General features: G+C 44.9%; 1 protein-coding gene across 1 annotated transcript in view; it reads right to left on the bottom strand.

Annotated features, from left to right (window-relative positions):
* The window catches only part of LOC144505369 (ran-binding protein 17-like), a 1,005,849-nt gene that overhangs the window by 684,867 nt on the left and 305,420 nt on the right, over positions 1–15,562 (bottom strand). The window contains exon 15 of the mRNA XM_078231487.1: positions 11,583–11,718. Coding sequence (XP_078087613.1) covers positions 11,583–11,718 — 136 coding nt within the window. The remainder of the gene's footprint in view (positions 1–11,582; positions 11,719–15,562) is intronic.

Consider the following 15,562-nt stretch of genomic DNA (forward strand, 5'->3'; position numbering starts at 1 on the left):
CTGCAAATAAAATTAGAGGGTACGTTGTGTAGAGTTTAGGCAGCTGATAGCACAGCCACCAACGTAGCGATTAAAACAAGGGCTTCAACAACAGATAAGCTCAGGTAGGTGCGAAGTCAGGCAATGGTACAATAGATAATATTAGTAATGACTCAAATGCATGGTCAGAAGCTCATCTCGGCATCAAATCTGACATCCAAGGTTGCAAACAGTCTGGTTCAGCCTTAGACATTTGCCTGGAAGATGGATGGAGTCAGTAGCTAGAGAACAGTGTTTTGAGTGAGGACCAGAAATAATGGTTTCAGTCTTCCCAGTACTTAACTGGAAAAAAATTATGCTCATCCAATATTGGATTTCAGATAAGCAGTCTGATAATTTTAACAACAGTAAAGGTGCCAATAGAGCTAGGTGTCATCAGTGCACATGTAAGTTAGAACATAGAACATAGAACATTACAGCGCAGAACAGGCCCTTCGGCCCACGATGTTGCACCGACCAGTTAAAAAAAAAACTGTGACCCTCCAACCTAAACCAATTTCTTTTCGTCCATGAACCTATCTACGGATCTCTTAAACGCCCCCAAACTAGGCGCATTTACTACTGATGCTGGCAGGGCATTCCAATCCCTCACCACCCTCTGGGTAAAGAACCTACCCCTGACATTGGTTCTATAACTACCCCCCCTCAATTTAAAGCCATGCCCCCTCGTGCTGGATTTCTCCATCAGAGGAAAAAGGCTATCACTATCCACCCTATCTAAACCTCTAATCATCTTATATGTTTCAATAAGATCCCCTCTTAGCCGCCGCCTTTCCAGCGAAAACAATCCCAAATCCCTCAGCCTCTCCTCATAGGATCTCCCCTCCATACCAGGCAACATCCTGGTAAACCTCCTCTGCACCCTCTCCAAAGCCTCCACATCCTTCCTGTAATGTGGGGACCAGAACTGCACACAGTACTCCAAGTGCGGCCGCACCAGAGTTGTGTACAGTTGCAACATAACGCTACGACTCCTAAATTCAATCCCCCTACCAATAAACGCCAAGACACCATATGCCTTCTTAACAACCTTATCTACTTGATTCCCAACTTTCAGGGATCTATGCACACATACACCTAGATCCCTCTGCTCCTCCACACTAGTTGGAAGAGAGTTATGGATGAGGGAGAAGTGAGAGATAAAAAAGAGGATTGCGCATCAGAACACTCTCATTTTCAATGGCTTCAGACCTGCCAGTGGCCATTGCTTCAGCAATGGTACTTTCCATAATCGCCAGTGCCTTCTGTGATGACTTCAGCCAGGCTACTGAGGCTGGCTTGCTAGAGTATGAGTTACATGATGAGTCTTTATTGAAGGTTAAATCAGAGAGCCTCATGCTCCCTATTTAAAGCAGGTGTGTCAGACTCCCAGCTTGCATTCAGCAGGGAGCAACTGGAGAGCTGGCTGTATACAGATATATGGTATAAATAAAGTAACTTGGTGATGGGGACTTTCGCCTCCGTGGAGTTATTACACCTTCTCATCCATGAGGGTTGGAACATTGGAACACACCTGTCCGTCTCCAATCAGTTCCTGTGACTTCGGTTGCGCACCATCTTTTTCTACAAGAGAAAGGGATGCGTGTCTCTGATTGTCCTGCAATCTAATTTTTCAACATAATTAACTACGTGAGGATGAATTGAAGCATATGCATGTGAAGAATGAGTCCCGATTGATAGAAATCATTGATAGCTGAGTGATTTGAGTAGTGGCTGAGGTCAGTGATGCTGTTTGGAAGGATATGGCATTTGAAGATGCATTCATTGACCTTGACCACTCCTGAAAGGTCATTAAACATCACAAACATCATTACATTCAAGTCTTGGTGCTATATCATCTTAATATTAAAACGCTACAGCTATCTGTTCCCAATGCCTTCTCACCACATGTCTGGAGGGCTTCCTAGTCTGCCAAGGACATCTTACCTCCTCCACCAAGACCTCCAGTGCAGCTTCTAAAAACAAGTGGGCCTGCTGCAATGCTATTGCTAAGCTGCAAGGGTGTACAGCCATGCAACATTCCAGAGTCTACTATACAAGGCCCAAACAAGACACATGCAAGAAGTGTACACAAAAAGGACAAATCCAATCCACCTAATTACCACCCCATCAGTCTACTCTCATTCGTCAGCAAAGTGATGGAAGGGATCATCAACAGTGCTATCAAGCAGCACCTGCTCAGTAATAACCTGCTCAGTAATGCCCAGTTTGGGTTTCGCCAGGGTCACTCAGTTCCTGACCTCATTGCAGCCTTGGTTCAAATATAGACAAAAGAGCTGAATTCCAGAAGTGAGGTGAGAGTGGCAGACTTGACATCAGGCCGCATTCCACCGAGTGTGGCAACAAGGAGCCCTAACAAAACTGGAATCAATAGGTATCAGGGGGGCAAACTCTCCATTGGTTGGAGTCATACCTGCCACAAGATAGTTGTAGTTGTACAGGACCAGTCGTCTCAGCTCCAGGACAAAGGGTCATCTGGACTCGAAATGTTAGCTCTTTTCTCTCCTTACAGACGCTGCCAGAACTGCTGAGATTTTTCAGCATTTTCTCTTTTGGTAATAGGTCCCTTGTTGGGCCAGTTGAGATCAGCTCACTCAGCATTGGGTGCAAATCAAACCTAGGAATTTCTGATTTATTTACCTTAAAGCAGTGGTTTCCAAACTTTTTAAGCACAAGATTGCTTTTAGTATCAAAATGCAAAACAAGATCTACTCTTAAAAATTTGACTTTACTAAAACCCCCAAAAATGTACTTATGCATAACACTCACAATCAGTAAGCAAAGGCAACAACATCCCCTCCACAATCATCCTCAAAACTGGTGCTCCACAAGGCGGTATTCTCAGCCCCCTACTATACTCCTTATACATAAAGAACAAAAAGAACAAAGAACAATACAGCACAGGAATAGGCCCTTCGGCCCTCCAAGCCCGCGCCTCTCCCTGGTCCAAACTAGACCATTCTTTTGTATCCCTCCATTCCCACTCTGTTCATGTGGTTATCTAGATAAGTTTTAAACGTTCCCAGTGTGCCCGCCTCCACCACCTTGCCTGGCAGCGCATTCCAGGCCCCCACCACCCTCTGTGTAAAATATGCCCTTCTGATATCTGTGTTAAACCTCCCCCCCCTCACCTTGAACCTATGACCCCTCGTGAACGTCACCACCGACCTGGGAAAAAGCTTCCCACTGTTCACCTTATCTATGCCTTTCATAATTTTATACACCTCTATTAGGTCTCCCCTCATCATCCGTCTTTCCAGTGAGAACAACCCCAGTTTACCCAATCTCTCCTCATAACTAAGCCCTTCCATACCAGGCAACATCCTAGTAAACCTCCTCTGCACTCTCTCTGAAGCCTCCACATCCTTCTGGTAATGTGGTGACCAGAACTGGACGCAGTATTCCAAATGCGGCTGAACTAACGTTCTATACATCTGCAACATCAGACCCCAACTTTTATACTCTGTGCCCCGTCCTATAAAGGCAAGCATGCCATATGCCTTCTTCACCACCTTCTCCACCTGTGACGTCACCTTCGAGGATCTGTGGACTTGCACACCCAGGTCCCTCTGCGTATCTACACCCTTTATGGTTCTGCCATTTATCGTATAGCTCCTCCCTACATTAGCTCTACCAAAATGCATCACTTCGCATTTATCTGAATTGAACTCCATCTGCCATTTCTTTGCCCAAATTTCCAGCCTATCTATATCCATCTGTAGCCTCTGACAATGTTCCTCACTATCTGCAAGTCCTGCCAATTTTGTGTCGTCCGCAAACTTACTGATCACCCCAGTTACACCTTCTTCCAGATCATTTATATAAATCACAAACAGCAGAGGTCCCAATACAGAGCCCTGCGGAACACCACTAGTCACAGGCCTCCAGCCTGAAAAAGACCCTTCCACTACCACCCTCTGTCTTCTGTGACCAAGTCAGTTCTCCACCCATCTAGCCACCTCCCCCTTTATCCCATGAAATCCAACCTTTTACACCAACCTACCATGAGGTACTTTGTCAAACGCACACCTATGACTGTGTGGTCAAATTCCCCTCCAACTCGATCTTCAAGTTTGCTGATGACACCACGGTAGGGGGTCAGATTTCAAACAATGACAAGACACAGTACAGCAATGAGATAGAGAATCTGGTGAACTGGTGCAGCGACAATATTTGATTTGATTTATTATTGTCACATGTATTAACATACAGTGAAAAGTATTGTTTCTTGCGCGCTATACAGACAAAACATACTGTTCATCGAGTAGGAAATGAGAAAGTGCAGAATGTAGTGTTACAGTCATAGCTAGGGTGTAGAGAAAGAACAGCTTAATGCAAAGTAAATCCATTCAAAAGTCTGACAGCAACAGGGAAGAAGCTGTTCTTGAGTCGGTTGGTATGTGACCTCAAACTTTTGTATCTTTTTCCCGACGGAAGAAGGTGGAAGAGAGAATGTCCGGGTGCATGGAGTCCTTAATTATACTGGCTGCTTTGCCGAGGCAGCGGGAAATGTAGACAGAGTCATTGGATGGGAGGCTGGTTTGCGTGATGGATTGGGCTACATTCATGACCTTTTGTAGTTCCTTGCCATCTTGGGCAGAACAGGAGCCATACCAAGCTGTGATACAACCAGAAAGGATGATTTCTATGGTGCATCTGTAAAAGTTGGTGAGAGTCGTAGCTGACATGCCAAATTTCCTTAGTCTTCTGAGAAAGTAGAGGCATTGGTGGGCTTTCCTAACTGTAGTGTCAGCATGGGGGGACGAGGACAGGTTGTTGGTGATCTGGACACCTAGAAACTTGAAGCTCTCGACTTTTTCTATTTCATCCCCGTTGATGTAGACAGGGGCATGTTCTCCTTTATGCTTCCTGAAGTCAATGACAATCTCCTTTGTTTTGTTGACATTGAGGGAGAGATTATTGTTGCTGCACCAGTTCACCAGATTCTCAACCTCATTCCTGTACTCTGTCTCATCATTGTTTGAGATAATCTCTCCCGCTCTCTTGCCCCATAGGGAAGAGTAATCTGTGGCTGGTAGTGTACCAGTGATGGTGTATCCCTTTACAGGCCCAGCTTGGTCCTTCTCCAGTGTCTCCTCTTGGACTTGTACTGATCTTGTAGCCGGTTTTCATGCGGATCCACTGTGGAATCGGCCGGTTCTGCTTCATCTTCTTAGCGACGAATCGCTTCATCCTGAATGTTCTGTGGGATGGCATGGCTGCACGTCCACTCCGGCAGGAGGGATTCGTTCCTCTGGTGGGGAGGAGGGATCGCCCGCAAAGTGGCAGCGGACCCCCTGCCCCTTCCCTCCCCACCGATCGGCCGCAGACTGGCAGTGGACCACCCCCCCCCCCCCCCCCCGACCAGAGGATGATCTGGGTCCTGCCTCCCCTCCTCCTCCCACCACCCCCCGACCAGAGGATGATCGTCAGGGAGCCGCTCTCTCCGCTTTCTGCTTTTTTTTTCTTTCGCGCCCAGGCGCACTCTGTCAGATTCTTTTCAAACTGCGCATGCGCAGTTCAGAGCTCTGATCAGTCCGCCAGCGCTAAGCCCTGCCCACAGCACGAATTGGACCAGGGCCGGCAAAACCCGTATGGGCACGCTGGAAAGAGGATTCCAGGTGCGGATCTATTTGACGCCCGCATTCGGCACTTGGACTCAAAATGGTAAAATCAGGCCCATCGTTTCAATATGTTTGAGACGTTTACATTTTGGAATACTGAGGTGGTTTACTGGGTCGTGGTGGTTCAATTATGGCAGCTCTTTGCTTTTGTTCAGGAGAATGATTTTGATTTTGAAAATCTTTGAAGAAATAAAGATGAGTGGAAAGCAATTAGGGATTGGTATAAACTGCAATTCTAAACCATTTAGAAAGCATTAAGTACACAAAAAAATGACTTTCACAAGGTGCTATTTATTTATTCAAAAGAAAAATAATGCAGATGTCAGAATCTGAAATATAAGCAGAAAATGCTGAGGTATTTGGCACGTTTGGTAGCATCTTTGGAAAGAGAAATAGATATAAAATTTCAGGTCAATGACCTTATCAGAACAGTATTTCCAACATTTTCTGGTTTTATTGTCATTATGTTAGTTGTTCTATTCAGTACACCATACTACAATGAGAGCTAGTAAGAAAGTGCATCTATTTCTGCCTGTAATGCACAGTGTTAAACAATCCATCACGAAAAACATTGAAATTGGCATTAATGCAAATTATAATTGTTTTTGCTTTTCTGCTGATGTATGCAATGATCCAATTTAAAGGTGCGTATTTTCAGTGGGGGGTACTGTATCTGAACAAATCATAAAAGTTTGGCATTTGAATTGAATAATTTTGCTCTTTCCCCAAATGGACTGGCCAATGACCAACCAAACAGGAGTTGCAGCAATGTACAGAATTAAGGTGGGGTATGAATTCTGGATGAAGTTGACTATTAACTATTTAAGCATTGTTATAAAAAGAGCCAATGCCAAGTTAACACTTACAAAAAACTGTGAGACTAAGATGTGAATATAAGATACAAAGCAGAATTTCTTTCTAAATAGGGCCATAGAGGCAAAAATGCTCGTGTTTTTTCTGGAATTAACCGGATGCTGCTATTGGAGGGGACAGTAAATGAATGAGCTCAATGGGCTCTATCCTTTGTACTTATTGATTTTTGTGAATTGGTCTTACTGATTGGTCTTGGTTTTGTGAATTGGAGGTGGCACAGTGGTTAGCACTGCTGCCTCACAGCACCAGGGACCCAGGTTCGATTCTCGGCTTGGGTCACGTCTGTGTGGAGTTTGCACATTCTCCCCGTGTCTGCATGGGTTTCCTTCGGTTGCTCCGGTTTCCTCCCACAGTCCAAAGATGCGCACATTAGGTGGATTGGCCATGCTAAATTCTCCCTCAGTATACCTGAACAGGCGCTGGAGTGTGGCGACTAGGGGATTTTCACAGCAACTTCATTGCAGTGTTAATGTAAGCCTACTTGTGAGTAATAAATAAACTTTAACTTTTTACCTTACCACCACTAATGTAAAACATAGAAAGAGCTTTTAACTCTACAATAGAAGATCATTTGAAAAACAAATACCAAACAATTTTAGATCCATCTCCAGTGTAGTCCTAAAGCTAATGCTACATTTCAATCACAAAATATTTTTCATCAGTACTGCATATTTTTAAACAAATAAAAACAAAATAGTTTCTAATCTTTAATTCAATTTTATACTGTTCCAGTGATCATGGAACCTCAAGGAGGTCCCATGTTTTATTCTTGATAAGTGATATGTCAGGGTGGGGAAGTTACTACAATCGGCCTCAGTATACATGAGCTAGGAAGGGGTGAAAAAAGGGGAACAAAACATAGCCAGAGGTGTCATGCTTTATTACCATCCAATGATGCATGTGTATCATCTTTAGCCAAAGGCTGGCATTCTTTCCCTTGGCTGAGCTGCCTGTCCAGACTCCATGTTATTATGGTTTTTGCAGATAAATATTTCAATAAGCTTCTATGTTGTTGTGTAGATGCCACTGTCACAGTGATACTGGGACAGCATGGGAAGAGACAAAGCTAACTAATGCACAAACCTCTTGTGTTGCAGTTCGGCCTGATATTCTGCATTTCAGAAAGTTGCAAATCAAAGTGAATTGCCAGTTATTTTATGAGAAAATTGAACAAAAAAAAGCCTCTTAAGCTTTTAGACACCGGTAGCCCCTCTGTCCCTCAACTCTCCTGGAAGAGAAACAATAACTGCAGTAATCAACAGTTCCTTGAACCTTGGTGAATTTGAGATGAATGTTTTTGCATTGCATCCCAGTAAATTCGAGTGAAAGTAGCTGAGTAAATGTTGTAATTGAACAGGTTTGCCATGCTACAGTAAACATTTGCATTAAGGTTAAAAGAAGGGAATAAGTTTACATGTTTATTTCTCTGCTCAATCAGAAAGTTCCACTGTCGCTTTGACACAAAAGAGCCTATTTCTGAAGTTTCAAATAGAAATGTGATAGAATCATGGAATCTTACAGCATAGAAGATCACTTACCCATTGTGCCTTCGAAAGTATTCCAGTTAGTTCCACTTCCTTCCCTTTTTGCATAGCACTGTTCTTTTCCCTTTTCAAGTATATATCAAATTCCCTTTTATAAATTATATTTGAATCTGCTTCCACCACCCTTTAAAGCAGTGCCTTCCAAATCTTAGAAATTTCCTGTGTAAAATGATTTCTCTCCATCTTCCCTCTTGCCAATTATCTTAAATCTGTGTCCTGCGGTTGTCAACATATTAACTGATTAATTTAATTCTAGGAGTATGAAATTGATGCTTCATTTAATATACAAGTTTCATAGAGTCACAATGAGGTGAGCACAGTTATGGTGTAAATACATGATGAAGTGGCATGGCTCTCTATTACTCAGCTCAGCCACACTGGAATCTGCCTACAAACCAAACAAACTGCAATTGGTAATGCCACAGTACCAGAGTACAGGGTTTGAAAAAGTCAGCAAAATAATTCCATAGAATCCCTTCAGTGCAGAAGGAGGACATTTGGCCCATCAAGTCTGCACCAACCACAATCCCACCCAGGCCCTATTCCCATAACCCCACATATTTACCATGCTAATCCCCCTGACCCTAGGGTCAATTTAGCATGGCCAATCAACCTAACCCACACATCTTTGGACTGTGGGAGGAAACTGGAACACCTGGAGGAAACCCACACAGAAACGGGGAGAATGTGCAGACTCCACACAGTCACCCTAGGCCAGAATTGAACCCAGATCCCTGGTCCTGTGAGGCAACAGTACGAACCACTGTGCCGCCTATGAACGAAGAAGAAGGAAATAATAGTTGTTCATGTGTTATAATTCTTTAATAAAGCCTATAACATTTCACAAGCGAAAAGACAACTGGTCATTCCTCATAAATATATTAAGGATTAGACCTTGTGAATATCAGTATTTGGTTTCACATTTTTTTATAGGCTAATAAAGGTCAGGAAAAAGTGCCTAATTCAACTTTGGATGTCACTATGATGACTTCTGCTAGAAGTAGCAGAATGTGAATCTTGTCTGTTTAAGGCATTAAAGCTGTATTGACAATGTTAAAAAACATCACTGACACCTTGACGAAGACATCACAAGAAAGCATTACACAGACTTCTTTAGTAACACCCCACGACATCACCAAAGCAAATTGCAACAGCGAAACGTAGTCCAAATTTCGGAGGCATTTAATTGTTGAAGATACCAGGGCCAGAACTGACAATGAGAGCATACAAAGGAACATGCTCACTTGCAACTTCTTCCCACCCCTTCTCAAAAACACATCAACTGCAAACGAGTTAAGTATTAATTAAAAGGGCAGTCAAATCTGATTCTAAAGTTGGCAATTTTCAGTCTAGCTGTGTGCTTGATATTATCATCCCCACCCTGAGATGGCATGATCTTGTGTGAGACTACTAGACCTTCAGAAGATCCCTGAAATGAGTAATGGTTGATATGTCATGGGGCTTGGGGCAAGAGCTGTGCTGACCTCCATGCTATATCCATCCCCCTGTATGGACAGGGGTAGTAGAGTGCTATTCATGCCTGTACTCATCACAAGTTCCACACCAGGTACAGAAATCAATAGGTCAGTCTTAGCCACTAATAAAAAGGATAACAATAACCTTCCGAATGAGCAGCTACCAAAATTCCAAGATCAATTCTTGCTTTGTACCAATTGGCGAGTTGGATGGGCTAACCGATGGGAATTTACAATTTGTTCAGTGCTCCTGAGCTACGACAAAATGGGAGGATAGAGGGGGAAAAGAAGGGGCAAATAAAATTCAGCCAAAACACTCCTGGCCTTATCATGGAGCTTACCCTGGAAGTACAATCATGTGGATATTTAGAACATAAATATTTAGAACATAAACATAAGGTTGCTTGTGTGGCTTTTGCTACCAAATAAACCTGTTGGACTTTAACCTGGTGTTGTTAAACTTCTTACGATATTTAGAGGGTCAGATTACTCTACCAAAACGTATTTTCTGGCCTTGTACATAAATAATGGCCACATGTGTGAGGGACCAGATAGCCAACAACATTCGTGGAACCATGCCCAAAAAAACTCCACACAACTAGGCAAGCAAATTTTGGAAATAACAGTCTTGAAGAATTGAGAGATAAAAGAATTACATAGCATTCATAGAACCAAGAACCAAGAACCATAGAACCAGGCCCTCCAAGCCTGCGCCGCTCATGTGCCCACTAGACCATTTGTTTGTATCCCTCTATTCCCAGTCTGTTCATGTGGTTATCTAGATAAGTCTTAAACGATCCCAGCGTGTCCACCTCAATCACCTTGCTTGACAGTGCATTCCAGGCCCCCACCACCCTCTGTGTAAAATACGTCCCCCTGACATCTGTGTTGAACCTTGCCCCCCTCACCTTGAACCCGTGACCCCTTGTGTTCGTCACCTCCGACCTGGGAAAAAGCTTCCCACTGTTCACTCTATCTATGCCCTTCATAATTTTATACATCTCTATTAGGTCTCCCCTCATCCTCCGTCTTTCCAGGGAGAACATCCCCACTTTACCCAATCTCTCCTCATAGCTAAGACCCTCCATACCAGGCAACATCCTGGTAAACCTTCTCTGTACTCTCTCCAAAGCCTCCACGTCCTTCTGGTAGTGTGGCGACCAGAACTGGACGCAGTATTCCAAATGTGGCCTAACCATCGTTCTATACAGCTGCAACATCATATGCCAACTTTTATATTCTATGCCCCGTCCAATAAAGGCAAGCATGCCATATGCCTTCTTTCCCACCCTCTCCACCTGTGCTGCCACCTTTAAGGATCTGTGGACTTGTACACCCAGGTCCCTCTGTGTGTCTATACTCCTGATGGTTCTGCCATTTATTGTATAGCTCCCCCTTACATTAGATCTACCGAAATGCATCACTTCGCATTTATCTGGATTAAATTCCATCTGTCATTTCTCCGCCCAATGTTCCAGCCTATCTATATCCTGCTGTATTCTCTGACAATGTTCATCACTATCCGCAACTCCAGCAATCTTCGTGTCGTCCGCAAACGTACTGATCATGCCAGCTACATCTTCCTCCAAATCATTTATATATATCACAAACAGCAGAGGTCCCAGTACAGAGCCCTGCGGAACACCACTAGTCACAGACCTCCAACTGGAAAAAGACCCCTCCACTGCTACCCTCTGTCTTCTATGGCTAAGCCAGTTCTCCACCCATCTAGCCAGCTCACCTTTTATCCCTTTTATCTAAAACAGGCCATTCTGCCTATGTAGTCAATGCCACTTGACTTAGTGGACACAATCAAGCTATCGCTCTATTCCTTACTGATCCTGCTTCTTGATTGACAAGTTGAAGCAATGTGGCACACAAATTGACCCATTGCCAGGTCTCATAAATAGCTAACACATATCAGAATTCAATGTTTTCAAAGTGATTACTTACATTTTGTGTTGAGTATTTTATACTCTCTGCATTCTGTAAAGCATTCAGAATGCAACCAGAAGCCAATAGCCTACCTTTGAGGTTCTGTGAAGTTGGTCACCGATGTATGTTTTACGAAACTGGTCAAAGAAGCTAAGCAAAGCGAGCTCGATTTTTTCGTTTCCTGACTGTGGCAGCCTGGAGTCCACCAAATTCACCAGCTGAAACACACTATTACAAAGAAAAGGCATTAAAACTCGAATACTAATTACTCAATCACAATTCAGTGGCAGGAATTTCACCCGAGAATCACAAGACCATGACTTCAAGCCCCATTTCAGAGATGTGAGCACAGTTCTCGGCTGACACTCAGTCCAGACACCAGGAGTGTGGAACTGCAAGAGTTGCTTTCTTTTGGAGAAGACATTAAACCAGAATCAATTTTCGGGCTCCCATCATCCAACAAAGGTTTTGAGATTCAAGGCTCCCAAGATAGAGGGAGATGAAGATGGGAGAGGGAAGGGGTGTGGGAGAGGGGAGGACTGGGTAAGAGGTGGCGGGGAGAGGTGACGATGGGGAGTGCAGAGGGAAGCACTGAAGATGGGTAGGAAGGAGAGAGATGAAGATGGGGAGGGAGAGAGGAGGAGATGGAGAAGTTGAGACGAGAGGGAAGAGAAAGGTGGTGATGAAGGGAGAGAGACGTGGAGAAGGGGAGGAAGAGATGGAGTTGGAAAGGGGAAAGAAAGATGGGGATGGGAAGGGAAAGGTGCAGATGAGAAAGGGAAAGAGAGGTGCAGATGGGAAGGGGAAAGAGCAATGGAAATGCGGAGGGAGAGGTAGACATGGGGAGAGGAGGGAGAGGTGGAGATGGAGACGGGGGGAGGAAGAAGTGGAGATGGGGAGGGAGAGATGGAGATGGGGAAAGGAGGGAGGAAGGGGTTGAGATGGGGAGGAAAATGAAATGTGGAGATGGGGAGGTAAATGAGAGGTGGAGATGAGGAGGAAGAGGTGGAGATGAGGGGGGAGAACATAGAACATAAAACATTTCAGCGCAGTACAGGCCCTTCAGCCCTCGATGTTGCGCCGACCAGTGAAACCAACCGAAAGCCCCTCCAATCTACACTATTCCAATATCATCCATATGTTTATCCAATAACCATTTGAACGCCCTTAATGTTGACGAGTCCACTACTGCTGCAGGCAGGGCATTCCACGCCCTTACTACTCTCTGAGTAAAGAACCTACCTCTAACATCTGTCCTATATCTCTCACCCCTCAATTTTAAGCTATGTCCCCTCGTGTTAGCCATCACCATCCGAGGAAAAAGGCTCTCACTATCCACCCTATCTAATCCTCTGACCATCTTGTATGCCTCTATTAAGTCACCTCTTAACCATCTTCTCTCTAACGAAAACAACCTCAAGCCCCTCAGCGTTTCCTCATACGATCTTCCCACCATACCAGGAAACATCCTGGTAAATCTCCTCTGCACCCTTTCCAACGCTTCCACATCTTTCCTAAAATGCAGCGACCAGAACTGTACGCAATACTCCAAGTGCGGCCGCACCAGAGTTTTGTACAGTTGCAGCATGACCTTCTGGCTCCGAAACTCAATCCCTCTACCAATAAAAGCTAACACACCGTACGCCTTCTTAACAACCCTATCAACCTGGGTGCCAACTTTCAGGGATCTATGCACATGGACACCCAGATCCCTCTGTTCATCCACACTACCAAGTATCTTACCATTAGCCCAGTACTCTGTATTCCTGTTACTCCTTCCAAAGTGAATCACCTCACACTTTTCCGCATTAAACTCCATTTGCCACCTCTCAGCCACTGGGGTACTCTCTAGTACCTGACCCTTCCCCTTCTCATTCCTAACCGTGATCCACTTGTCTGTCTCCCGTGGCCCCGGTGTGACCACCTGCCTGTAACTCCTATCTACCACCTCCTCATTCTCCCTAACCAGACGAAGGTCATCGAGCTGCAGTTCCAGTTCCCTAACGTGGTCCCTTAGGAGCTGCAGTTCGACGCACCTGGCGCAGATATGGACGTCCGGGAGGCTAGCTTACTCCAGGACCTCCCACATCCGACACTGAGAACAACAAACTGGCCTCACACTCATAATTCCCCCTTTCTTCCAATGACACAGGAAAAACTATCTAAACCTACCCTGCCTCTGCCTGTTTACACCTAAGCCTGATGAGCCAAAGCCTCTCTGCTCCCTGCTCATTCCGCTGCCCGCTAACGACGCTGCCCGTTGGATAGTGCTGCCTACTTATATACCTTCCGCGCGCTGAAGAAAAATTTGACCCTTCCCAGAACACCCAGCGGCCTGCTTCCCGGTTAGAGTTCAAAGTTTTTTTTAAAAAAACACCCACGAGAAAGTAATTTAAACTAAATTAAAAGTATTATTTTTAAATTAAATGTATTTTAAAAGTAGATCTCTTACCCCAGCACTCCTGCAATAAATCTCTCCTCTCTGTCTCACTCTGGCTGAACGATGAGAAAGAGGTGATGGAGAGGGGAGGGAAAGTTGGAGATGTTGAAGGTGGAGGTGCGGAGAGGGAACGGGGAGGGGGAAATGGGGAAAGGGAACAGGGAGGGGGGAAGGGGAGGGGGAACAGGGAGAGGGAGATGAGGAGGTGGAGGGAGGTGGAGATGGAAATGGGGAGGGGGAGGTGGTGTTGGGCAGTGGGCAGGGAGACAGGAAGGAAAGGGTGGGGTGTCGAGGCTGTGAGGGAGGGAGACACGGAGATAGCGAGGAGGAGGGAGAGGTGAGGATGGGGAGGGGAAAGGAGGTGTCACGAAAAGGTAGGATGCTATTAAAATGATCGTAAAGATCTTTTGCACAAACTGGTTTTTGCTTTCAGCTCTCCATCTTTAGCTGAGCTGTTTCTTGAAGATGGCTTCCACTCTGCTGCTGCTTCTTCAACACCTTATGTGTCTAAACTGCTTCCTGGCTCACAGCATCCTGACTACTAATTATACCAATTGCAAAGACCACTCTGTTCCCTATTCTTTCTTTTTCCTTCCTTTCTCTTAGGTTTACAAACTACGTGGCAGTTTTATTTTCACTTGTGCAAAAACTATATTCATTTCAACAGCATCTTTCCATTTTGTGATGGAGGGGAGAGAAAGGGGAGGGTGGAGGGAAAGGTAGAAATGTGGGGGGAGGTAAAGATATGGGAGGGGAGGGAGTGTTGGGGAAGGGGAGAGGGTAGGAGCGGTTGATGGGACCCATGGTAAAGGGGTGGAAGAGGGAGTGGTGGAGATTGGGAGGTGGATGGAGTGGTGGAACAGGGAAGAGGAATGTCAAGATCTGGAGAGGTCGAGCCCTCATGGCTCTGATCCCACTCTTGGCCCTGCTCCCTCTCTCTCAAGTCCTCTTGGCCCGAACCTCTCACTTACCTAAGTTTAAATTACAATATTTCTAGCTCATCCAATCAGAGGCCGATTTCTCAGTTCATTGGCAACTGATTGGATTGGTGAAGCTTGAAGTGTTTTTAAAATTTAAAATGGGCAGATCAACCACGGAACCCCTAGCAAAGTCCCGTGGAACCCCAGGGTTATGCGGAACCCATTTTGGGAACCCCTGCTCTAGGATAGAGAATTCTGAAGGTGCACAATCGTCCGAGTGAAGAAATTTCTACTCATCCCAGTCCTAAATGGCTGGCTGCTGTCATGAGACTGTCCCCAAGTTCTAGGCTCTCCAGGAGAGAAACCTCTCAGCATCTACTCAGTCAAGCCCTTGAAGAAGTGTCCAGTGAGATCACTTTTTATTCTTTTAAAATTTAAAGAGTATAAGCCTGAATCTCATCACAGGACAGTCCTCTCATCCCAGGAATCAATCGAGTAAATCTTTGTTGCACCCCTGCAAGTCCATATCCTTCTTTAGGTGCAGGGACCCAAAATGTACACTGTACTCCAGGTGCTTTCTCACCATAAAACCTGTAGGTTGAAATACTCTTGTACTCCAACTGCCTTGCAATAAAGGGCAATGAACCATTTTCCTTCTTATTGCTTTCTCTACCTACATTTTAATTATGTTTCCCTCTCAGTACTAATATTT

This window comes from Mustelus asterias, chromosome 16, assembly GCF_964213995.1.
Source record: "Mustelus asterias chromosome 16, sMusAst1.hap1.1, whole genome shotgun sequence".
Lineage (NCBI taxonomy): Eukaryota > Metazoa > Chordata > Chondrichthyes > Carcharhiniformes > Triakidae > Mustelus > Mustelus asterias.